At 47.0% G+C, this 25,291-nt stretch overlaps 1 protein-coding gene across 1 annotated transcript in view; it reads right to left on the reverse strand.

Moving 5' to 3' along the window:
- abcf3 (ATP-binding cassette, sub-family F (GCN20), member 3) overlaps nucleotides 1-22,572 on the reverse strand; it is a 29,733-nt gene extending 7,161 nt beyond the window's left edge. Inside the window, exons 1-18 of the mRNA XM_056283313.1 lie at nucleotides 22,413-22,572; nucleotides 20,833-20,980; nucleotides 19,031-19,107; nucleotides 16,755-16,810; nucleotides 15,428-15,525; nucleotides 15,005-15,127; nucleotides 14,495-14,761; nucleotides 12,664-12,744; nucleotides 12,255-12,314; nucleotides 12,102-12,158; nucleotides 11,591-11,613; nucleotides 11,383-11,438; nucleotides 11,108-11,308; nucleotides 7,082-7,158; nucleotides 5,343-5,387; nucleotides 3,726-3,858; nucleotides 1,461-1,549; nucleotides 1,229-1,320 (exon numbers count right to left, since the gene is read on the reverse strand). Coding sequence (XP_056139288.1) covers nucleotides 1,229-1,320; nucleotides 1,461-1,549; nucleotides 3,726-3,858; nucleotides 5,343-5,387; nucleotides 7,082-7,158; nucleotides 11,108-11,308; nucleotides 11,383-11,438; nucleotides 11,591-11,613; nucleotides 12,102-12,158; nucleotides 12,255-12,314; nucleotides 12,664-12,744; nucleotides 14,495-14,761; nucleotides 15,005-15,127; nucleotides 15,428-15,525; nucleotides 16,755-16,810; nucleotides 19,031-19,107; nucleotides 20,833-20,980; nucleotides 22,413-22,521 — 1,792 coding nt within the window. The 5' untranslated portion in view covers nucleotides 22,522-22,572. The remainder of the gene's footprint in view (nucleotides 1-1,228; nucleotides 1,321-1,460; nucleotides 1,550-3,725; nucleotides 3,859-5,342; nucleotides 5,388-7,081; nucleotides 7,159-11,107; nucleotides 11,309-11,382; nucleotides 11,439-11,590; nucleotides 11,614-12,101; nucleotides 12,159-12,254; nucleotides 12,315-12,663; nucleotides 12,745-14,494; nucleotides 14,762-15,004; nucleotides 15,128-15,427; nucleotides 15,526-16,754; nucleotides 16,811-19,030; nucleotides 19,108-20,832; nucleotides 20,981-22,412) is intronic.
- Nucleotides 22,573-25,291: the final 2,719 nt, after the last annotated feature.

The raw sequence follows: 25,291 nt of genomic DNA on the forward strand, positions 1-25,291 counted from the left end.
AAAAGAAAAAGATAAAATGGTCGTGGACGCTGTTGCGGCTACTGCTACTCGGGAATGATAGCCTAGTGTAACCAAGCATATTTCCGCCTGCTGCGGGATTCGATCCGGAGCTGTACTGCACCACGGGGCGACTTCGCTAACTGCTCGAGTAAAGGGGGCCGATCCCCTGGCGATCAGCCAGTGAGTCTTTTAGTAGGTTACAGTAGTAACCCTCTCCCAGAAGCGCACTCTTGCGATTCATTATTCCCGCGCTCCAAAGAGACTTATGAGGATCCGCATGCTTCCGGACACTTCCGGGTCCCACCGCCGCCACCAATGTAACTGAGCAAATTTCCACCCACTGCGGGATTCCATCCGGGGTTGTACTGCACCATGAGGCGACCAACCCCCTGGCCGAACGACCAATGAGTCTTTCAGTAGGTTACACCAGCATAGCTTAACCAGCTACTCACCGGGTTGCTGGCGTGCCTCCGTGATTTCTCCTCAACATTTATCTTTTCTGACTCTGTCATGGTATTCCCTCAAGGAAACGTCAGAAAGACCTGCAGGGGTGTTGTTGCCACTGCTCAACGAACCTTTCCTCAGTTCTGTTGCTCCACCTGACAGCAGCAACAGCAGCACCGCTTTCCCTTTACCGTGTTTACACATGTGCACCAGAGAGCACTCCGTCATCCTCCTGGTCAACCTCAAGGAGCATTGTAGGAGTTGTGAGAGGAGGGAGGAAAATGACAAATTCTGACACGCTAGACTTTTTGTCGGGGTGCAGTGGGGCGTCCAGACGTCACACGGCTGTACCGGGATTACATCACACTGCACGGGGTAAAGACACCCATTTGTTGTTCCAGACATTCATAATCGGGCCCGATGCTGGAAATTTGTCAGCGACGACGAAATCGTGTCAAAACTGGTCTAAATTCATGTAGCCTGATCCCGGCATGAGAAGAACTTGTGCTGCGTTCAAGACAATTTGGAATGTGGATATTTCAAGTTGGAAATTTACGACTATGATGCCGCTTGTTTAGTCTGGGGGGGGGGGGGCGGGGGGACATGGATGCCCAAAGGAAAAACTTTTAATAGTGAAATATATTTCTGCTAAATATTTTTCTTATTTGCTCTTTGGGTTGTCTTGAGTGCAGCTTTAGTTATGTAGATACATGCTCAGAGACATGTTGCTGTACCGTGACATGACGTGGTAGAAACCATCCCACCAAGAAGTCCGAGAGCTCACCTGGGAATTTGTTTAACAGCAGCTCTACTGAGCAGACGTTGAGGTCCAGCTGATCAACGTGATGCTGACTGAAGTAGCCGATCTTCAGGTTCCTGAACATATAAAACATGCGTTCCAGAGAAACAGCAGATGATATATCCGTACAGACGCCATGGATCTAAAACTTGCTGGCTGTAGGACTGAATAGTGCATGCCTCTATTAACTGGCACCAATAAGTCCCGGATGTCTTACCTGTGGGCGTGTCTGACACCGCTGACTGGCGTTAGCTCGCCCATTAGCAGTTTGAGCATGGTGGTTTTCCCTGCCCCGTTTTCCCCCACCTGACAGCAGAGACAGGAAACATGAACAGCACACATCACATGACACGATCACACGTCGGACAAAACAGTAACAGTCCTTGGTTTGCAAATCTTAAATGACTTTACCAGCCACATCTTTTAGATTTAAAAATGTGAAGTGACAGCTCAGTATTGCAATATCTTTTTTCATGATAATCAAGTTTCCAGCCCCTTGTATGTACATCATGTTTCAAACGGATTTCAGTTCAGTGTGCTCAGTGACACAGTGTGCACTGTGCAATGCAAATACCGTTCTAATAAATCGGAACGGACATTTTGAAATAAACCGTTTTGACTCAATCTGTCTGCTGAGTTATCAAAATATAATGTGATGTAACTATTAGACTACCCAGGTGGTACACAGCAAGTTGTGTTTTCAGCAGTATTTTAAAATGTTCAGTAAATTATGCAGAGTATTGCCATGTATCACGATATGTACTGTATCACAACGTATCGTGATACAACTGTATCGTGACCCATGTATCATGATATGTATCTGGGCATCCTTCAATTTCTTCGGGATACTGAATCATATACAAACTATATAAGAAATCTTTTGAATTCAACAATTTGATGATTTTTCTTTGATCAATGGTCATATCACAACTGTTATGTATGAATACACACAACAGTCCCACTGGTCATTCACATCTTGTAGAGGAAATATAAACCTACAATAGAAGCTTTTATTCCTCTCTGACAGCAACAATTTGATTTCTGGACCAGTTAAGTTCTTTTGTTTTTACAGCATTTTCCTGTGACATGTCCAGCCAGCACCTGATCAAGGGTCAGTTCTCAGATATCAGTTTTTTTCCCCACACAATACTCCTAAATAAGAGTAACTAAACCCTAGACCATTTTAGTGAGTTTGCTTACATCTCCGGGTTAAAAACCACGCAAAGTTGAAAACATGGCAGGCCGCTCTTGGTACTCTGATGCTAGCATGGCAGGGTAAACACAGCTGCAGCTAATAACCTTAACAATGGCTCTGTTGGATGTAGGGGTGTCAAAGAAGCAGCATCGACAGTACTACTGACAGTAGTCAGTGTGTTTACATGCACGGGTAAGTGGAGCTACGGTTACAACTTGATTACGCCATGTAATTGGACTACTGTCATCCCAGTATACAAGAACCAGGGGAGAATCGATTTATTGACACAAGTATGTCTGATCCCGGTACGGTAGGTGGCGATATGCCACCTTTCAGTTGGTTGCTATTGGACCTTCTTCCGGTTGACCTATTGCATCACATACCAAACAATTCCACGTTCTCCTTCATCCATGTACTTTAGGATGTTCAACTCCTTTAGCTGACACAACATGAAGTTTGTCTCCTCGTCTGTCCAGAAATGTGTGGTTCTCGTTCTAGCACTCGCCATGTTGATACTGTTGATACTACGCCTTTCAACTTCCACATGAAAGACCGCCGCGGGAACTATGGCTCATGGGCAGAACGCCTAGGCCAGTTCAGGGCAGACTGAAGCGTATACATGCCAGAGTAAATCCATCCCCAACCGCGTTATCTAGGTGTGCTAGTCCCACTTCCAGAAATTCGATTTAGAAGGATTTCAGTGGGACTAACACGTTTACATGTATTTTACAAGTCCAGTTGTAGTTGGACTAACACAATAAATCCACTTTTTCTAACGTCATCTAAACGTACTGATTGTTATTGCTAGTTCTGTCTGTCAACGCTGATAAATCAAACAGACCCATAATGTTATTAGCTGCAGCTGTGTTTATCCTGCTATGCTTACATCACAGAGTACCAAGACCAGCCTGCCATGTTTTAACCTTTACATGATGTTGAACCTTTAGATGTCAGCAAACTCACCAAAATGGACTAGGCTTTAGTTAATCTTTAAAACCAGCTGTGTAATCCTTATGGCATTTCAAGGTATTGACTAAAAGGTAACTGAAAGTTGGTACATTCAGTTTATGAACAAATGGCGTCAACAATTAGTGCACGTGTCTGAGAACTATTTCTGTCATTTGGGAAACTGACCTTGTAAAAAACATTAGAGAATATTATTGCATAACACCATCACGATGACAGAGCTCAGATACAAGCTGACAGTGAATGACAGTGATGACAGTGTGAGAGAGAGAGAGAGAGAGAGAGAGAGAGAGAGAGAGAGAGAGAGAGAGTGATGCGTACAATGCAGATGCGTGATTCGAGGTCGGCTGACACGTTGAGGCCAGAGAAGAGGCGTTGGTCAGCAGAATAGTAGAACTCCACCTCGTCCAGCTGCAGGATGGGCGGGGACAGCTTCTCAAAGTTGTCTGGAAACCTGACACCAAACACACATGACAATCAACCCATCAATCAAACCAGTCGTCTGACCAAATCAATCAATCCATCCGTCAACCAATCACAGTCGCACCAATCGGTGGGCGTGATCAGTTTCAAACAGTTCTATTAAAGGCTTTAAATGGTGACGATACACATGTGCTATTTCTCTCATTCCCACACAGACAGGAACTCTTCTACTCATCAGCCTGAGCTACTGAGGCTCTTCTGATACTTCCTCTTATCACTGCCTGATTATGGCGAGAACATTCTTCAAATGAACATTTCCTGGAGGGCGTCCGGCTAGTGTAGCGGTCTATTCTACTGCCTACCAACACGGGGATCACCGGTTTGAATCCCCGTGTTACCTCAGGCTTGATCGGGCGTCCCTACACACACAATCGGCCGTGTCTTCGGGTGGGAAGCTGGATGTGAGTATGTGTCCTGGTCGCGGCACTAGCGCCCCACTGGCATCGGGGCGCCTGTTCAGGGGGGTGAGGGAACTGGGGGGAATAGTGTGATCCTTGCACAAGCTACGTCCCCCTGGCGAAACTCCTCACTGTCAGGTGAAAAGAAGCGGCTGGTGACTCCACATGTATCGGAGGCATGTTGTAGTCCGCAGCCCTCCCGGATCAGCAGAGGGGGTGAAGCAGTGACCGGGACACCTCCTAAGAGTGGGGTAATTGGCCAAGTACAATTGGGGAGAAAAAGGGAGGGAAAAATCCCACCCCCCAAAAAAATTCCTGCCATTTTATCAGATTGTCTTTGTGTTTTCTAGTTCTTTACACGATATGCAGAACGCCATGACATGAAAATTCCTGTTTGCCACTAGGGGGTGTAAGAAAGCATCGATACACTCGAGTATCGCAATATTATATTTTGTGATACTGTATCGATTCTCAAAACCACTATATGGATTTTTAATTGTTTACATGTAAAGGTTCGTGACAAACATTTTGTGTTGTGTGTAACCCCACGACCGCTAGATAACCGTGCTGTAATCTATCTTCAGCCATGTGACTCTTCCACTCCAACACAACAACGCAAACTGAGACAGGAAGTAGTATAAGCACAAAGAACACAGGCCTATGAAACCACAATATATCACCTTTCTTACAGTATCACAATATATCACCTTTCTTACAGTATCACAATATATCTGAGGTATTGAATCGTAGCCCCTGTATCGTGATACGTACCGTAACCCCTGTATCGTGATACGTATCGTATCACCCTGTATTGTGATACGAATCATATCAACAGATTCTCACCAGTACACAACCCTACTGCCATCCTGTTCAGCAGTTAACTGTTTTTGTTCGGCTCGAACAAATATCCTGTTTACAGTTGACCTTTAACACGCACTATTTCAGAAAGCTGAAAGGAACCAAACTAAGATGTTTACATGCAGCAGTTACAGTGTGTACAATGTGTGTAGTGTGTATACAGTGAACAGTGTGCAGTCTAGGACAATACGCCTCCTACCTTAAAGTGACCTCTGTTTCCTTCTCGATAGGTTTCAGTTCAGGCCTACAGGAAACAGGACAGAGACAAACACTCAAAAACACTTCCCATACTACTCTCTGGGTGAACTCTAAACAGGAAGAAACGGAGCCGACACAGTTTGATCCCCCTTCATCACTAGACAATATACAACTTCTCCATTCTACCAACAACAGGCCTGACATGAAGACAAATACACTCTCTGAATGGAGCGAGCGCATCATTATTAACAGAGCTTCAGTCAAGTCACACTGGACTGTGTAGTGCTCTCTGCCAGGGCAGGAGAGGGACAGGACAGTGACAGGAGAGGGACAGGAGAGGGGACAGGAGAGGGGACAGGAGAGTGACAGGAGAGAGGGACAGGAGAGGGGCAGGAGAGTGACAGGAGAGGGACAGGAGAGGGACAGGAGAGGGGACAGGAGAGTGACAGGAGAGGGACGGGAGAGTGACAGGAGAGGGGGTCAGGAGAAGGGCAGGAGAGGGGACAGGAGAGGGACAGGAGAGGGACAGGAGAGGGACAGGACAGTGACAGGAAAGGGGGTCAGGAGAGGGACAGGACAGTGACAGGAGAGGGGGTCAGGAGAAGGGCAGGAGAGGGGACAGGAGAGGGACAGGAGAGGGACAGGAGAGGGACAGGACAGTGACAGGAAAGGGGGTCAGGAGAGGGACAGGACAGTGACAGGAGAGGGGGTCAGGAGAAGGGCAGGAGAGTGACAGGAGAGGGACAGGAGAGGGGACAGGAGAGTGACAGGAGAAGAGCAGGAGAGGGGACAGGAGAAGGGCAGGAGAGTGACAGGAGAGGGACAGGAGTGACAGGAGAGGGGCAGGAGAGGGGGTCAGGAGTGGCAGGAGAGGGACAGGAGAAGGACAGGAGAGGGGCATGAGAGGGACAGGAGTGACAGGAGAAGGACAGGAGAGGAGCAGGAGTGACAGGAGAGGGACAGGATAGTGACAGCAGAAGGACGGGAGGGGGGCAGGAGAGGGACAGGAGGGGGGCAGGAGAGGGACAGGAGAGTGGCAGGAGAGGGGCATGAGAGGGACAGGAGTGACAGGAGAAGGACAGGAGAGGGGCAGGAGTGACAGGAGAGTGACAGGAGAGGGACAGGACAGGGACAGGAGAAGGACAGGAGGGGGGCAGGAGAGGGACAGGAGAGAAGCAGGAGAGGGACAGGAGTGACAGGAGAGGGACAGGCGTGACAGGAGAGGGACAGGAGAGGGGACAGGAGAGGGGCAGGAGTGACAGGAGAGTGGCAGGAGAGGGGCAGGAGTGACAGGAGAGTGGCAGGAGAGGGACAGGAGTGACAGGAGTGACAGGAGAGGGACAGGAGTGACAGGAGAGGGACAGGCGTGACAGGAGAGGGACAGGAGGGGGACAGGAGAGGGGACAGGAGAGGGGCAGGACAGTGACAGGAGAAAGACGGGAGGGGGGCAGGAGAGTGGCAGGAGAGTGGCAGGAGAGTGGCAGGAGAGGGACAGGAGTGACAGGAGTGACAGGAGAGGGACAGGAGTGACAGGAGAGGGGCAGGACAGTGACAGGAGAGGGACAGGAGGGGGGCAGGAGAGTGGCAGGAGAGTGGCAGGAGAGAGCTGTCAGGCTGTAGAACATCTCAGTACAGTGTGTGGAGTCTATACAGAGTGTACACAGTGTTAACAGCGTGAGTATGAGTGTGCAGTGTGTGTTAGTGGGAAGTGTGTGTAGCAGATAAGGTAACTATACTCACAGTTTCTCCAGTAGTTTGAGTTTACTCTGGACTTGAGCAGCTCTGTTGGCATTATACCTAAACCTGTCGATGAACACCTGATGACACGAGAGAGATTTTCAAGCTCAGATTAAATGATTGTCGGTGATGGTTGCACACAGATTTCCTTAGGATCTTAAAAATTTGACTGGGACTCAACAACTTTTTAAAGACCACAGATGACTAGACTCGCTAGCCCTTGGCTAACGGGTCGGACCCTTTCGTTGACTGGTTAACATAGTCCCCCGTGGTGCAGGAGACCCGTGTTCACGTCCCGGCTGCAGCGGTTCCTGGTTGCTCCCCGAATTCGCTACATTGGCGTCAAAGTGGGATGGTCGGACACGCTTCCCGAATGGGGGTAAGTGTAACAATCACGGATGACTAGATTTGCTAGCCCTTGGCTAAAGGGTCGGAACCTTTAGTTGACAACATGGGGCTCGCCGGTTCGAATCCCTGCGTTACCTCCGGCTTGGTCGGGCGACCCTACAGACACAATTGGCCGTGTCTGCGGGTGGGAAGCCGCATGCAGTTATGTGTCCTGGTTGCTGCACTAGCGCCTCGCCTGGTAGGCCGGGGCACCTGTTTGGGGGGAGAGGGAACTGGGGGAGTAGCGTGATCCTCCCACGCGCTACGTCCCCCCTGGTGAAACTCCTCACTGTCAGGTGAAAAGAAGCTGGTGGTGACTCCACATGTATGGGAGGAGGCATGTGGTAGTCTGACCCCTCCCCGGATTGGCAGAGCGGGTGGAGCAGCGACTGGGATGGCTCTGAACAATAGGGTAATTGGCCAGGTACAATCAAGGAGGAGAAAAGTGGGGAAAAAATCCAAAATACATGTCTGCAGCGTGTATGGTCAGTGTTCGAAATGTTGGCCAGTGTGTTCGAGGGTTGGTCAGTGGTAGTGTGTATAATGTGGATTCCTGGAGATTCCATGCTCATCTGCAGTTTTCTGCCGTGGTCCCAGTAATGTTTGTTGTTAAAGTGTACTGAAGCAGCGTATCACATGACATGGTTAAGCTACGTTCAAGTAAAAAAACAAACAAAAAAAGGTTATAAATGCAGCTGCTGCAAGAACAATACTTCCCACTCATATCTTTGGATCTTTGATGTGAACTAGAACTTAATTGTGATTATAACTATTCTAATTAACTGTTTACTCCTCCTCCTCTTTCGTTAGTTTCTATATGTGGATGACTCTCAGTTTTCCATGACTGTACCGACAGGTGAATTCACAAAGAATGAACTGCGGTGCTGATAGCACCATGAACTGTGCATCACTTGCAACCGCTATCTGCCCCATCTCGAGGTCCCATTCACAAAAGATATTGTGCTAATACAGCGCGAACACACCCATAAAGCTTTGCAGCTGAGTGCGATTATCCTTGTAGCAAAAGTATAAATGGTGGCTTTGCACCAAGAACACAGTAGGCAGGCTCAGTGTCCTCCTTGATGTCATCAACTATAGCAAGAACTGTTGGACCTGGCACCCTGCAGCCTGTCAGCGAATGATTTCGGTCTCAGTTAAATCCCTCCATCCATTATACAAACCGCTTATCCTGCTCTCAGGGTCGCGGGGATGCTGGAGCCTATCGGACCAGACACACAGGACACGTCCCGTCCCGTCACGTCCCATAGCTCCGTTCAACGTCAAGAATTACAGAGTTTGAATTCTCGATGGCTGACGGATCCGTCAAGCAGCCTAGTACATCGTAATAATGAGAAATAAAGTTGATATAATGATATTGGTTCTGCTGTTTACAGACTATGGTTTCAAACTAATTTTGGTTCTCTAGTCCCAATGCAGTAGGCCTAACGCATCTTGAAGATCCTCTCACTCTCTGCCGTTTGCCGTTAGCGCCGTTGGTCATTTGGCTTTCTCTGCCGCGCGCTCGTGCTGTTTTTACAGCCCCTCGTCGGCCGTGCGTGGGCTGAACATGTCGTGACGCGACGTGCGCTGTGAGGCAGGTCAAAGGTAACGTTGACGGAATGTTGATGGCGACGTGACGTGACGTGTCCTGTGTGTCTGGTCCCTATCCCAGCAGTCATTGGGCGGCAGGTGGGAAGACACGCTGGACAGGCCGCCAGTCCATCACAGGGCGGCACACACACACACATCAATCAAAAAGTGATATTCTCCTTTGAAACATTGGTCACCAGCAGGCCTGGCATGGCGATGCCTCACCCGGCTACAGTCACTGCTGCCATGATCACTTGTCAGTCCGGGCGTCAGTCACCACCAACTCTCTGAAGATGCTAATAATCTTCACTCTAACTGCATGTGGCTATTAGCACTGGTGTTTTGCAATGAGGCTCATTTGCATAGAAAGAGGCCAATTATGTGCCAAATGTATGCATAATTTAAATACATGCAAATAGCACCGGAGCACCGAGATGCCAATTGCTTGGCAGCAGGGAGGCATTTCAGCCTTTGCAGGGGCTTTGAGAATTACACGGGCTTCTTTTTGTCTTGTTTGTGCAGGTTCAGCAGCCGCAAAAGCCGCACAATCCTTTTGTGAATTCACCAGTTAGTGTTTTGTCCCCCCCCCCCCCCCGCCTTTTTTTTTTTCCTCCCCAATTGAATCTGGCCAATTGCCCAGCTCTTTTTGAGCCGTCCCGGTTGCTCCACACCCTCTCTGCCGATCCGGACAATTACCCACATCCAACTTCCCACCCGCAGACACGGCTAATTGTGTCTATAGGGACGCCTGACCAAGCAGACGTAACACGGAGATTCGAACCGCTGACCCCCGCGTTGGTAAGCAACGGTACAGAACGCTACGCTACCCGGGCACCATAATTACCCTACTCTTTTGAGCTGTCCCGGTCTCTGCTCCACCCCGTCTCCTCCGATACATGTGGGGTCACCAGCCGCTTCTTTTCACCTGACAGTGAGGAGTTTCACCAGGGGGACGCGTGGGAGGATCACGCTATTACCCCCAGTTCCCCCTTGAACAGGTGCCGCGACCGACCAGAGGAGGCGCTAGTCCAGCGACCAGAACACACACCCACATCCGGCTTCCCACCCACAGACACGGCCAATTGTGTGTGTAGGGACGCCCAACCAAGCTGGAGGTAAGACGGGGATTTGATCTGGCGAGCCCCGTGTTGGTAGGCAACAGAATAGACTGCTACGCTACCCGGACACCCACTAGATAGTGTTTTGTCAGTGATTGTTATTTGGGGTGCTTTAACTCTGCGCTCTCCCTTGCGCCTTTCGGTGCTCGGCCAACCTATTGTGTAACTTCAGTGACGTTGTTGATCTAACGTGGTCGTTCAGTCAGTCAGTCAGTCAGTCAGTCAGTCAGTCAGTCAGTCAGTCAGTCAGAGACATTTGTGTTTGTAGGTTGGCCCACTGGCCAGTCCAGCAAAATACTGGAGTTTTCTTTTAACTCCTAAGTCTGTATTTTTTTTACAAATGTATTTCTAGTTTTTCCCCTTATGCCACCTGATTAACCCACTGGCATATGGCCGGAACTCTTGTGGAATAACTCCCCTGGCTCACGTTTCCACAGGAAGGAGATAGGCGTAACACCAGCTTCCTTCAAACTCGTGTCAGCTGCTCTCGCTATTTTACACACTGAAGCCTCGCATGGATTGCATCACCTTCAGGCCGCGAAGGAGGCATAGGGAGAATGCTTTCAGTTGCTTGGCTGCAGGCGCCCGGGTGGGCCAGAGGGGTCGCTGGAGAACGACGACTCCCCGAACACTACACCGATCTACACCCGCTATCCCTCGGGTAAGGGTGGCCTAATGAATGCCTTACCCCGTGGACGCTCTGGCCGTGACCGGTTACGGCGAGTCTGGGATACGAACCTCCCAGCCACGTGACGAGCAGATTGCAAGAACGGCGGTTTATTCCACACTCGGTCATCAGAGCGGCATCTAAGTCTGCATGTTTTATTGTGGGGTAGCAGTAGTGCTGTAGTAGTACTGCATTAATCGGAAACAAAATACTTTATTCATCCCTGAGGGGAAACTGGGTAATAATTGGGTAATGTAGTAGTAGTACCTGGATGTGTTCTCTGTATTGCAATTGAGCTTCGTATTCTCTCTGTTGGTTCTTCAGTCTGTCTTCTTTGGTCTTGACAAAGTTCTCGTAGTTGCCACGGTAACTCTCCAGTCTCTGGGAGTGCAGGTGGACGATGTCCGTCACTACGGCATTCAAGAAGTTGCGGTCATGGGAGACAACCAAGATGGTGGACTGCCATGTCTGCAGGTGACACATTATATTTAGTCCACTATTCATCAAGAGCAGGAGGAGGAGATGGACGTTACAGGACTAACCTGAAGGTAGTTTTCCAACCATAAGATGGCTCTGACATCCAACATATTAGTGGGCTCTGAAGAAAAACATGAAGGATTTTTAACCACACATAAATATCATATTATTATGGAAATACTACTAACACCCCAAATACTTCAATACCACAAATAAAGTAATAGTTATTATCATTCCATTGTGTATTCATACTGTTAACTAAATGATACTTGCCGTCAAGTAACAAGAGATCAGGCCTGTAAACCAGCAGAGAACAAACACAAAGTTAGACTGGAGCAAGACTTTCCATCTGGAGACCAACACAATAATCACTTTCATGTTGTTAACTATGTAACAGACCAGTCACTGTTCTTTTGTTAACTATGTAACAAACTAACCGCTGCCCTGCTATTAACTATGTAACAGACCAATCGCTGTCCTTTTGTTGACTATATAATAGACCAATCACTGTCCTTTTGTTAACTATGTAACAAACTAACCACTGCCCCGCTATTAACTATGTAACAGACTAATAAGTGGTGTCAGTAACTATGACTATACCGAAGTTATTGTAACAGATAGTAACTGTGTTATTGTTACTGATCTATTAGTTTGTGTACAACAACTGTACAACAACAAAAAAGTACGTTTTTGTTCCTTATATGTTTTACTACAAAGGAAATGTGGGAATTGTAGCTTTAACACAGTTTAGACATCAGAGTCTTAGACAGATAAATAGTCTCACCGGGCAAACAGAGCTCTGGCCAACGCCAACCTCATCCTCCAACCACCAGAAAACTCCCTGCAGAGAGACAGACAGACAAATGACAAACAGGCCAAGCATTCCCAGAGCTGCCCCTCGGAAGCCCACACAACAGTAACAAGGTTCGCCACTTACTTGGTGGTCTGCTGTTGCATTTTGGGAGAGAATCCAAGTCCAGCCAGGATAACAGAAGCTCTGATTGGGTGACAGAGAAGACAGGGCTAAGAACTCTGACAGTGACTGATGCTAAATTCAACCAATCACAAAGAGATCTCTGAATTATCTTTACGGCTAAAATGACCACCATAATTATTTAGCTTAATGATCATGATCATTATCTAGATAATGACTCATCCTGATAATGTGGACAACACAAATTTTCCTGCACTTTTTGTATCTTCCACCAGATTCTTAGGTGTTAAAATGCTAAGGAGTTTTTATATTAGAGATGTCAACATTCTACCATGACTACATTTCAAATCTAAAATGGCAACAGATGAAACAAACAATGTGTTCAGTGTCGGCTGTGATCTGAGATGTTTACCTGGCAGGAGCCTTGTCTGCCTCGATCTCCTCCAGCTTGGTGTAAATCTCAGACAGACGGATGCTTTCCAAGCCGTCAGCACTGCAATGACAGAAACCAGAGGTCAAAGCAGAGGTCTGCAAGCCCGTCGAGTCTGACAGGTCCCGACATGCTGAGTCGATTTGGGCTGAGCCAATTTTTTTTTTCTTCTTTTAATAGATCGGTCCTGGGTTGGAATCAAGCTCATTTAACTTCTCTCCTTTCATTGTGCCCATATACAGTGCATCCGGAAAGTATTCACACCCCTTCACTTTCCCCACATTTTGTTATGTTACAGCCTTATTCCAAAATGGATTAAATTCCTTTTTTTTTCCTCATCAATCTACACACAATACCCCATAATGACAAAGCGAAAAAGGTTTTGTAGAAATTTTTGCAAATTTATTAAAAATAAAAAACTGAAATATTGCATGTACATAGTACGCACAGAGCACCCATAGGCAGGTCACTGTATGAAATACTGTTATTTATATTATACTACTATAAATTTGTTATATTAGTCATATCTCACACACACACATGTCCACGCGTGGTACAGTCGACCATGCCATGGGTGTGTGTTTGGGTGTATCAGAGAGAGCTTAAAGTGATATTGGTGTCGGTCTTGGGTGAAAAATGGTGGACATTGTCGGGCTGGGTCCAGGCTAGTGCTTGAACACCAGGGGCCAGGGCCGGCCTAGGGTGTGCGTTTTTGGCCCAAGCATGGCTCTAGGTCCAACGTCAAATAACACATCTCAGACAACCCTTCACATGTTACAGCCTGTCCAGGCTTTCTGGAACCTTCCAACATTCAAAGACTTATCATAAACCTCAGCAGAGCACTGGGTGGCTGATATAACCGTTAGTGAGGTCTGTTATAATGGAGCTTTATATCTGAATAGCAGAGGCAGAGGAGCAGACTGTGCTGTAGCATCATACTGTTGTTAAGAATTTTTTACAATAAATGTATACATCTGTAGAATGAGGATGGATGATAGAGAAGTGACAGAGATAGAATGAGGACGGATGATAGAGAAGTGACAGAGATAGATAGAATGACAATGGATGATGAAGTTACAGAGAGATAGAATGACGACGGAGGATATAGAGAAGTGACAAAGAGATAGATAGAATGATGACGGATGATATAGAAGTTACAGAGAGATAGCATGATGATGGATGATATAGAAGTGACAGAGATAGAATGATGATGGATGATACAGAAGTGACAGAGATAGCATGATGATGGATGATAGAGAAGTGACAGAGATAGATAGAATGATGATGGATGATATAGAAGTTACAGAGAGCTAGAATGATGATGGATGATATAGAAGTGACAGAGAGCTAGAATGATGATGGATGATATAGAAGTTACAGAGAGCTAGAATGATGATGGATGATATAGAAGTTACAGAGAGCTAGAATAATGATGGATGATATAGAAGTGACAGAGAGATAGAATGATGATGGATGATATAGAAGTGACAGAGAGATAGAATGATGATGGATGATACAGAAGTGACAGAGAGATAGCATGATGATGGATGATACAGAAGTGACAGAGATAGAATGATGATGAATGATAGAGAAGTGACAGAGATAGAATGATGATGGATGATATAGAAGTGACACAGGGAGTTAGAATGATAGAGAAGTGACGAGAGAGAATGATGATGGATGATATAGAAGTGACACAGGGAGTTAGAATGATGATGGATGATATAGAAGTGACAGAGGGAGATAGAATGATGATGGATGATAGCGAAGTGACGAGAGAGAGACAGTTTACTAGCTGGGGCTTTTGACTTACGTTCCGTTGGCAATGCGTGCGTTCAGTTGGCGTTCTTCGTTCAGGAGCCCCTCCCTCATTGTGTCGCTCTCCAAAACGCTCTGCAGGGCCCTCGTGTCATCTCCGGCAACCTCCTGCTCCACATGCAGGATGGAGATGTGGGCGGGAACACGCAGGCTGCGACTGGCCAACATTTTCAACAGGGTGGTCTTACCTAGCCCGTTCCGACCAATCAGACCGTAGCGTCGCCCCGAGGCCAGGGATAGCTCTGCCCCCTGTAGGAGTGACCTGGAACAACAGGGACAAGCTTCTTCAAAGCAGTAGGTAGTGTAACACAGGAAATATTTCTCTAAACTAAAATAAAGAAATGTTCCTCTCAGAGAAAGATAAATATTTGCCTAGATTACATGTTCTTTTCTAAAAGGAAATAGGTCCCTCAAATGGCAAGCATTTTTCCCAATGGAAACATTATGCTGGCATCAGCTCTGACTGGTTTTTAACTGGTCAGAGGACCGAAGAGGCAAGGCCCACCTCTCTCCAAAGGAAACATCAAAGTTCTCAATCCGGATGTCATAGCTGCGGCTCTTCCCCGATTGGTCAACTCTGCTGTCCTTCTTACTGCTGGCCTGGCTGGCTGACGCCTCCTCCAGCACCCTGTGGTGGGAATGGGAAGTTCAGTCAGAGTTAATAAATTAATGTCATCAATACTCCAAGTGTTGACAATAACATCAGAGTCAGCCCAGTCTTCAAAACCAGGAGGAAGCAAATAAACATACACAATGATGGCAGGAAAGACACAACAACAGTAGCTACAGATCTAAATACAGATCTGTTTGTGTCCGTGTTAACAGACAGACAGGTAGCTTTAGCGTGACCATGTTAAGATTCAGACTGATATGTAAAGACGGACTGAGTGCAACTCTAGATTTTAATAGACAGATGGAGGATACTGACAGAGGACTGGCGGTTTTCTGTGAGTCCTTTTCATTCCTTCTGTCATGTTTGGCTTTCAGCTTTGCCTCTGCCTTCTCCAACTTCTTCACATCAACAGTCTTCAGAGAGAGAGAGAAAGACAGAGACAGAGAAATATATCAGATAACAGAGAGCGATTGTAGCAGAAGACACCACCATCAGATGATAAAGTTTGTTCCCAGTCCTCCCCTCATCCGCTAATAATTACTAATCCACCACCTCCGGTATGGGAAGATGGCTGCATGAATTCGCGTTTGCAGCAGCCTCGCCCAGTGCCGGTGTCGGAAGATGGTGGCGCAAATTCACATTTGTGGCGGTCTCACCCAGTACCGTCCATGCAGTGTCTTTGTCCACGTCTGTGTCTAAGTTTTGTCTTTGTTTGATGGCTGGGAGAGCTGGCGCTAGATTGGCTGGGAGAGCGGGGCAGGCTAAGCTAACTGCTAGCCCATACAGACCGGAAGTTCCGATAACACAGAGGGCGGTCTGGCGATGGCCTCACCTGGCGTTGACTGTGGTGTTTTGATGTCAGCCTGAGGAGTGCAGGGAGGTGTATTTGGCTGAGAGAGCTCGGTCTATTTCGTCCGGTGGGCCTGGGGACCACGGCCCCTGCCTGGAGCTGCGCCAGAGGAAGAAACGCCGAGGGCGGTCTGACAGGATGCAGAAGTGGGGCGGGCTAAGCTAACTGCTAGCCCATGCAGACCGGCGGTTCTGACAGTCATCCTGCCTGGTGTTCATTCTCTTGGACAGTGATTTTTTGTTTAGTTTGGGTATGTGTGTTCTTGTAGTTTTTGGATGTGTTTTTGTCTTTGTGTTGTAATGCTGTGGGCAACGGCATTTCATTTCATTTCATGTACACAAGTGCACGAAGTGAAATGACAAATAAAGTGTTCCCGATTCCTGATTCCTTTCTGTCCCGAAGATAGCTAGCAAGATCATTTGTCCCCCTCTCCCCTTCCTATTGGAGATTTACCATCACCGCTGTGTTGGCAGAGCCTCCAGCATCATTAAAGACCCCCACCACCCTTCTCACAACCTGTTCTCCATCCTGCTGCCTGGGAAGAGGTACAGGAGCATCTGTGCTAAATCCAGCAGAATGCTAGATAGCTTCTACCCAAAAGCAGTCAGGATCATTGACAAACTGTGTGTCCCCCACAGTCATGCCCCCCCCACCCTCTAACCCCCCCACGACAATAAACTAAATCTTGATCTCTTGACCAGTCTACCCATCAACTACTGTGTAAAAAAAAAAAAAAACAAAGAAAAATATGTGAATCCGCGTTAAATCTAGAGACTATTGCCCTGGTCCTACCGTGTTCTGAGAACGTTTCATCATCCAGATACCTTGGACATCATTGGCAGCAGGCCCTAGACAGAAGGGAAAGGAGAGAGTTGGCCTGATTCCTTCAAGCTGAAACCCTGTTCACAGAGTCTATACACTGTTCAGAGTCTGTTCACAGAATTTATAACACTGTTCACAGTCTATAACACTGTTCAGAGTGTTCAGAGTGTATAACACTGTTTGGAGTCTATTCACAGAATCTATAACACAGTCCAGAGAGGTTGTAACACTGTTCAGTTTGTTCACAGAGTTTATAACACTGTTCAGAGAGTATATAACACTGTTCAGAGTCTGTTCACAGTCTATAACACTGCTCAGAGTCTATAACACTGTTCAGAGAGTTTGTAACACTGTTCACACAGTCTATAACACTGTTCAGAGTCTATTTACAGAGTCTATAACACTTTTCAGAGTCTATAACATTGTCCAGAGAGGTTATAACACTGTTCAGAGTCTGTTCACAGAGTCTATAACACTGTCCAGAGATTATAACACTGTTCAGTCTGTTCACAGTCTATAACACTGCTCAGAGAGTCTATAACACTTTTCAGACAGTCTATAACAGTGTTCACAGTCTATAACACTGTTCAGTCTGTTCAGAGTCTATCACACTGTTCAGAGAGTCTATAACACTGCTCAGAGTCTATAACACTGTTCAGAATCTGTTCAGAGTCTATAACACAGTTAAGAGTCTATAATACTGTTCAGTGTGTAATATTGTTCAGTCTATAAGACTGTTCTGAGTCTATAAAACTGTTCAGAGTCGGTTCACAGTCTATAACACTGTTCAGAGATTCTACAACACTGTTCAGAGAGTTTGTAACACTGTTCACAGAGTCTATAACACTGTTAAGAGTCTGTTCAGAGAGTCTATAACACTGTTCAGAGAGTCTATAATACTGTTCAGAGAGTCTACAACACTGTTCAGAGAGTCTATAACACTGTTCAGAGAGTCTATAATACTGTTCAGAGAGTCTATAACACTGTTCAGAGAGTCTATAATACTGTTCAGAGAGTCTATAATACTGTTCAGAGTCTATAACACTGTTCAGTTTATAATACTGTTCCGTCTATTATGCGTAACACTGTTCAGTTTATAACACTGTTCAGAGTCTATTATGTGTAACACTGTTCAGAGAGTCTATAACACTGTTCAGTCTGTTCAGAGAGTCTATAATACTGTTCAGAGAGTTTGTAAAAATGTCCAGTATATAACACTATTCAGTCTATAATGCTGTTCAGTGTATAACACTGTCCAGAGTTTGTAACACAATGTTACAAAGTGCTTCACAAAAAAACCCCACAGATAAAACCAGACGAGGCAGGAATAAGAGTAAGATCAAATAAGAGTAAAAACAAAAACAGTAAAAATAAAAACAAATATCAAAAGTCTATAACATTGTTCAGAGTTTGTAACACTGTTCAAAGTCTGTGACACAGTTCAGAGTTTATAATGCTGTTCAGTGTATAACACTGTTCAGAGTCTGTTCAGGGAGTCTATAACACTGTTCAGTCTGTTCAGAGAGTCTATAACACTGTTCGGAGTCTGTTAAGAGTCTATAACACTGTTCAGAGTCTGTTGAGTATAACACTGTTCAGAATTATAACACTGTTCAGAGTCTATAACACTGTTCAGAGTCTGTTGCGTCTATAACACTGTTCAGAGTCTATAACACTGTTCAGGATCTGTTGAGTCTATAACACTGTTCAGAGTTTATAACACTGTTCAGAGTCTGTTGCGTCTATAACACTGTTCAGAGTCTATAACACTGTTCAGAGTCTGTTGAGTCTATAGCACTGTTCAGAGAGTCTATAACACTGTTCAGAGTCTGTTCAGAGTCTATAACACTGTTCAGAGTCTGTTCAGAGTCTACAACACTGTTCAGAGTCTGTTGAGTCTATAACATTGTTCAGAGAGTCTATAACACTGTTCAGAGTCTGTTCAGAGTCTATAACACTGTTCAGAGTCTGTCCAGAGTCTATAACACTGTTCAGAGTTTATAACACTGTTCAGAGTCTGTTGCGTCTATAACACTGTTCAGAGTCTATAACACTGTTCAGAGTCTGTTGAGTCTATAGCATTGTTCAGAGAGTCTATAACACTGTTCAGAGTCTGTTCAGAATCTATAACACTGTTCAGAGTCTGTTCAGAGTCTATAACACTGTTCAGAGTCTGTTGAGTCTATAACATTGTTCAGAGGGTCTATAACATTGTTCAGAGTCTATAAGACTGTTCAGAGTCTCACCACATTCAGCTGAGATCTGGGACAGCTGCACCGGTGCGTCCAACAGAACCTGCTTGTGTGAGCTGTGACAGTTATTCCTGATGGGGAGAAGAAACCGATGTCAACTCTAACCAGACAATTATTCCCGATGGAAACCAAAGACCTGTTGAGTTTCATCTCCCCAACTCATGATTAATAAACCTCTAAATGGGCGGCACGGTGGCCCAGTGGTTAGCGCTGTCACCTCACAGCAACAAGGTCCTGGGTTCGAACCCCGGGGCTGTCCAACCTTGGGGGTCATCCCAGGTGTGGAGTTCTCATGTTCTTCCCTTGTCTGTGGTGGGTTTTCTCCGGGTGCTCCGGTTTCCCCCACCATCAAAAGAAACATGCATGTTAGGGTTTATACTTTTGTGTGTGTTGTGTTGGCCGATCATGGTGGTTTTAGGTAGATCTTATTGTAACTCTGTTTGTGCAATTGATCTAAAACTAATTTTAATGCAAATATATGCAATTAAAAGAGAATTCAGGGAGCGGCAGGTCTGTATCTTTTTTTTTCTTCCACAAAGTTATGAAACTTTGAAAATCCAAAACGGCCATGATGACCGTCTTTGGTGGTTCTAGTTTTAAGATTTAATAGAAATATTTGAAATGTAATTAAATATTTATTTAACAGTGTATCATGTGTAAATATAATTGAATATTTAATTTGTAACTAAATATTTATTGTTTTGTAAAATATTTAGATATAATTTAAATATTTAATCTTTGCTAAATATTTATTTTGTAAGACAGATTTAATATTTAAAACAAATATTTAGTAAATGTCTTCTTTTAAGTGTTAGCTCCATCCATCCATCCATCCATTTTCCAAGCCGCTCATCCTGACTAGGGTCACGGGGTGCTGGAGCCTATCCCAGCAGTCATGGGGCAGAAGGCAGGGAAATACCCTGGGCAGGTCGCCAGTCCATCCCAGGGCAGACACATTCACACCGAGGGACAATTCAGTACGGCCGATTCACCTGACCTACATGTCTTTGGACTGTGGGAGGAAACCGGAGCACCCGGAGGAAACCCATGCAGACACAGGGAGAACATGCAAACTCCACACAGAGGACGACCCCCAAAGTAGGACTACCCCGGGGTTCGAACCCAGGAACTTCTTGCTGTGAGGCGACAGCGCTAACCACCGTGCCACCCTGTGTGATTTCATGATGACACCTGTAAACCAAATGCCTCGGGTTTGTGACATTGCCATTAAGACGAAGGTAATCAAAGATTAGAGTCAGCGCTCAGCTTTCTGAAACATTTCTTTGATACCTCTAAATCTTCTCAAGGAAAGGATTTACCAGACTTCTAAATCTACGAAAAGAGGCCTGTGAAAATGTCCCTATTCAAGTTTACAAAGGGCAGCCCACAGAGGCCCGACCAAGCCAGCGGTAACACGGGGATTTGAATCGGTGAGCCCCTTGCTGGTAGGCAACGGAATCGACCACGCCACCCGGATGCCCCGGAGTTATTATTGTGTTGATTTGTTTTGCATAGTTTATACCCTACCACAGAAATAAAAAAGACTTTTTTGTAGATTTTTGTCTGAGAAGTAAAGAATCTTTTTCAGTCATAATTTGTCTTCAATCTCATTTTGTAAAAAAAAGAATCACGAGAAAATCATATTGTAAATCGTATCAAATCCTGAGTTGAGGGGATCGTTACATCCCTACTATCTAGCTAGCTAGCTAGCTAGCTAGCAAGGCCTCATTCTAATCTCCTATTGTTGTACTTATCCGTTTGTCTGTCTTTATGATGTGAGACTAGTCTGGCCTTACACTTGAAGCGTGTTAAACATCTGGAGACAGATGTCTCGAATGTCTTCCTCGTTTTTACTGTCGGCTGACACTTCTTGTAAGACTCCGCCGATGGCTTCAAAGACTTCTTCTCCATCCTCAAAATCTGGCCCGCCACTGTCAAGAACACCTGGTGTACACACACACACACACACACACACACACACACACACACACACACACACACACACACACACACACACACACACAGATTTCAGTGTTACAAACTTTTCATGCCAGCAACCTGGAATTACAGCCCATTAGAAAAGGGGATTTTGATTTCTTCCTGATCTGAACCAGCACATCTATTTGCCTGTAGTAAGTGCAGGTTACAGAAGACAAGCTGCCGTGGGGCTGAGTGCCTTGCTCATTAACACCTAAGTAGGACGAATGGTCAAACCGGAGACCTTCTTCCTTCATGAACACTTTTTTATCAGCTGTCCAACCCAGTACTGATGTCTAGATTCACTTTACTTGTGAAGCAACTTGAACCCTACACACCACCTGTATGAGTCTGCTGCCATGTAAAAAGCCACCTACAAACCAACCCTGGACTGGTCCTGGCACCAAGTCATGTCAGCACAGCAGGATAATCACCTGTGGTGAGTCTTTCGATCGAGGTGCTACACGGTGTTACCCCGTACGGGGTGACGGCCGCATCTAAATCGAACAGCGCCCCCCAACGTCAGCTGCAGTTGCGTTAATCCTGCTATGCTAACAGCACTTGGTCCCAAGTTAGCCCAGCCTTTCTCTGCTATGCTAACAGCACTTGGTCCCAAGTTAGCCCAGCCTTTCTCTGCTATGCTAACAGCACTTGGTCCCAAATTAGCCCAGCCTTTCTCTGCTATGCTAACAGCACTTGGTCCCAAGTTAGCCCAGCCTTTCTCTGCTATGCTAACAGCACTTGGTCCCAAATTAGCCCAGCCTTTCTCTGCTATGCTAACAGCACTTGGTCCCAAGTTAGCCCAGCCTTTCTAGCTGGGGGTTCCACTTGGTAGCAAACTCATGAAGAGGGGATAGTGTGTAACTGCTCAGGGGACACACACACCATCCCATCTTCATGCGGACAAGGGGACACTCGCCAGCCTGTCCAGGACAGTAATGAGACGCATCCGGAAGCGCCAGACCGTCCGCTACCCGTGACTGAGTGCCATCGAGCAAGGCGTTTTAACCATCACCAGCGTCTCCTGAACACCAAGAACGGACAGATCGTGTCACGTGTGTGCGGACCAAGCGGAGGACCTGGGAGCAGCAGTCAGGTGGACGGCTCTCGGCCAGCAGGTAGACAGAGCGTCAACAGACACGCCAATCAAAAGGGTCAGTACATCATGACGGACCGGCTGACAGCAGACGACCCGAGCGCCCTGCTCTCGGTTCAGTTCTGTAAGCCGACCCGTCTCCCGTCCCCGAGCCCAGGGCTCATTGAACCAGACCCGGGCCAACAGCCCAGCAGGAATTCCCCTGGTCAAAACGGCACGAAACCGGCCGAAATCCGCCGGGAGGCGCGTTTCCGGGGCTCAAGGGGCCAAGAGGAGGCCGCGCTGCCGCCCCTCGGCTCGTACCTGTGATGTATTCAAACACTTCTGTGTCCATTTCGGCAAACTCGCTCTTCAGGATCTCCACGTAGGTCGCCATGATGCACCGGCCCGTTCCGCAAGCGGCAGCGCGCATGCGCTAGGCTGGTGCGCCGGGGATCATGGGTAAAGTAGTTTACCGACTGTCATTCATGGCGTCTTTTTTTGGTTTGTTACTCATGACTTGGGAATGTCGCGAACTCGTCACGCGGATGAGGAGTGCGTCCATAAACGTTCTGTCGCATTAAACTGAGTTTTAGACCAGAAGAGGATTTGTTTTGAGGGATCCTGATCGCGAAGTGTCCTGACTTTTGTCTGATGGCTGCTGTTCATTTCGACCCTTCTCCTGAGAGGAGAGGAGAGGAGGTGAGCAGAGGACAGGAGGTGAGGTGAGCAGAGGAGAGGAGAGGAGGAGAGGAGAGGAGGAGAGGAGGAGAGGAGGTGAGATGAGCAGAGGAGAGGAGGTGAGGTGAGGTGAGGTGAGGTGAGGAGAGGTGAGGAGAGGTGAGAGGAGCGGAGAGGAGAGGAGAGGCGTGCCTGCTCGTGATTACTCCGGATTTCAAGAGTCTTTCTCGGGAGGACATTTACAGGGAACAAACACTCAGTTTTACACGACACATCAGTGTATACAAAATATTTCACACAACCCTGATTCTCAGGTTAAAGAAACCCCCTCAGTTGATCTTTAAGTCTCGGAAGCGACAAGGAACCCCTCGTCTGGAACACATTTTGGAAAACACTTCATTTGAATCATCCCAGCATTAAGCCGGAGGCGTGACGTCAGTGGTCACAGCTTCCTGCAGCCTCTCTCCGAGTGCAAATCAAATGAACTAACGCCCCCCTTCAACCACCTCAGAGGATCAGTGATCTTACTCACAGTGTTACCTTCAAAAAACAAAAACCTTTTTCCAGAATATGCAAACACTAGAACGACCTAAAACGACCATGGGCGGTCAAAATGACCGCCGCGGATTTTAAACTCTATATTCTGGCAAGATAAATACCCAATTGAGATATTAATGCATTATGTATGTTTGTTATGAAATTAACTGACACCAAAATTGACATTTTAACAAATTCAGGGGGCAGTCCGGGAACCGCCATAACCGGGACGCGAACCCGTGTCTCCTACTCCGCAAGCGACAACGTTAACCAGTCGACTAAACGGTCCGACCCGTTAGTTCAGGACCAACGTGTCTACTTGTCCATGCACGTCACAATACTAATACTTTTCAAACAATTTAAAATGGCCGCCGTCCAACGCCTGTAAATACTGCAACGCGTCGGTGGTAGTCATGGTGCGTCTGTAACGGCGTCTGTAACCAGACATCTTGGAAATAATCAAACATCAAGTTTAGACCATTTCTCTCCACTGGAGGGCGCTACTGCGTTTCTAGGACAGAGCAACGAACTTCACGAAGGAAATGACGCCACCAACACGCGTCATAAATACTGACATGACGCGCACCGTCCCGCGCAAATTACGAGCGGTCATGATGACCGCCCATGGTCGTTTTAGGGAGATCTTATCCTAACTTTTTTGTGATCTAAAACTCATTTTAATGCAAATATATGCAATTTTAGGAGCATTCGGGGAGCGGCAGGTCTGTATCCCCCCCCCCAAAGATACTAAACTTTGAAAATCCAGAAGAGTCATATGACCGTCTTTCGTCATTCTAGTTTAATAGGAACAGATGACACTGTGTCTTTATTTTGTATTACTTTATTGAGCCCCGTGGGGAAATTCTTCCTCTGCGTTTAACCCTTCCCGGCTGTGTAGCTGGGAGCAGTGGGCAGCCGCCGAGCAGCGCCGGGGGACCAACTCCAGCACCCGGAGAAATCCCACCACAGACACGGGAGAACATGCAAACTCCAGCTCCACACAGAAAGGACCTGAGATGACCCCCCCCCCCCCCAAGGTTGGACAACCCCGGGGTTGACCTTCTTGCTGTGAGGCGACAGCGCTAACCCCTGGGTCACCGGGCCGCCCAACCACAACCACAGGGTGGGAAAGAGGCCTTGCTGTCACCACAGACATCACCTTCTGGAAGTATATTTTTAATAACACGTTTTCTCGTGGCAAGGTCCTGGGTTCGAGCCCCTGGGTAGTCCAACCTTGGGGGTCGTCCCGGGTCATCCTCTGTGTGGAGTTTGCATGTCTCATCTCATCTCATCTCATCTCATCTTCAGCTGCTTCTCCGGGGTCGGGTCACGGTGGTACCAAGCTAAGTAGGCCACTCCAGACCTCCCTCTCCCCAGCAACGCCCTCCAGCTCCTCCTGGGGGATCCCAAGGCATTCCCGGGCCAGATTGGACATGTAGTCCCTCCAGCGAGTTCTGGGTCTACCCCGGGGTCTCCTCCCAGTTGGACGTGCCTGGTAAACCTCCAAAGGAAGGCGCCCAGGAGGCGTCCTGATCAGATGCCCGAACCACCTCAACTGGCTCCTTTCGATGCCAGTGCATGTGTAACAGACTAATAACTGCTTCCAGTCTCTGAGTTGTGTATTTGAGCGAGACACACGCACACTGGACTTGGTGATCTGTGGGGTTTGTTTTTCTTCAAAGGAGAAAGAAGAAACACAGGCATCAGTCACGTGTCGTCCTCTGCATCGCGCCATACAGCTCCAAACACACGTGCTCACTCCAAGTACAAAAACATCCATCCATCCATTATCCCAACCGCTTCTCCTGCTCTCGGGAATGCTGGAGCCTATCCCAGCAGTCATTGGGCGGAAGCAGGGAGACACCCTGGGCAGCCCACCAGGCCATGACAGGGCCCACACACACACACACACACACACACACATTCACACCGAGTGACAATTCAGTACGGTGATCCACCTGACCTACATGCCTCTGGACTGTGGG

The sequence above is a fragment of the Lampris incognitus genome, chromosome 7 (assembly GCF_029633865.1).
Source record: "Lampris incognitus isolate fLamInc1 chromosome 7, fLamInc1.hap2, whole genome shotgun sequence".
NCBI lineage: Eukaryota > Metazoa > Chordata > Actinopteri > Lampriformes > Lampridae > Lampris > Lampris incognitus.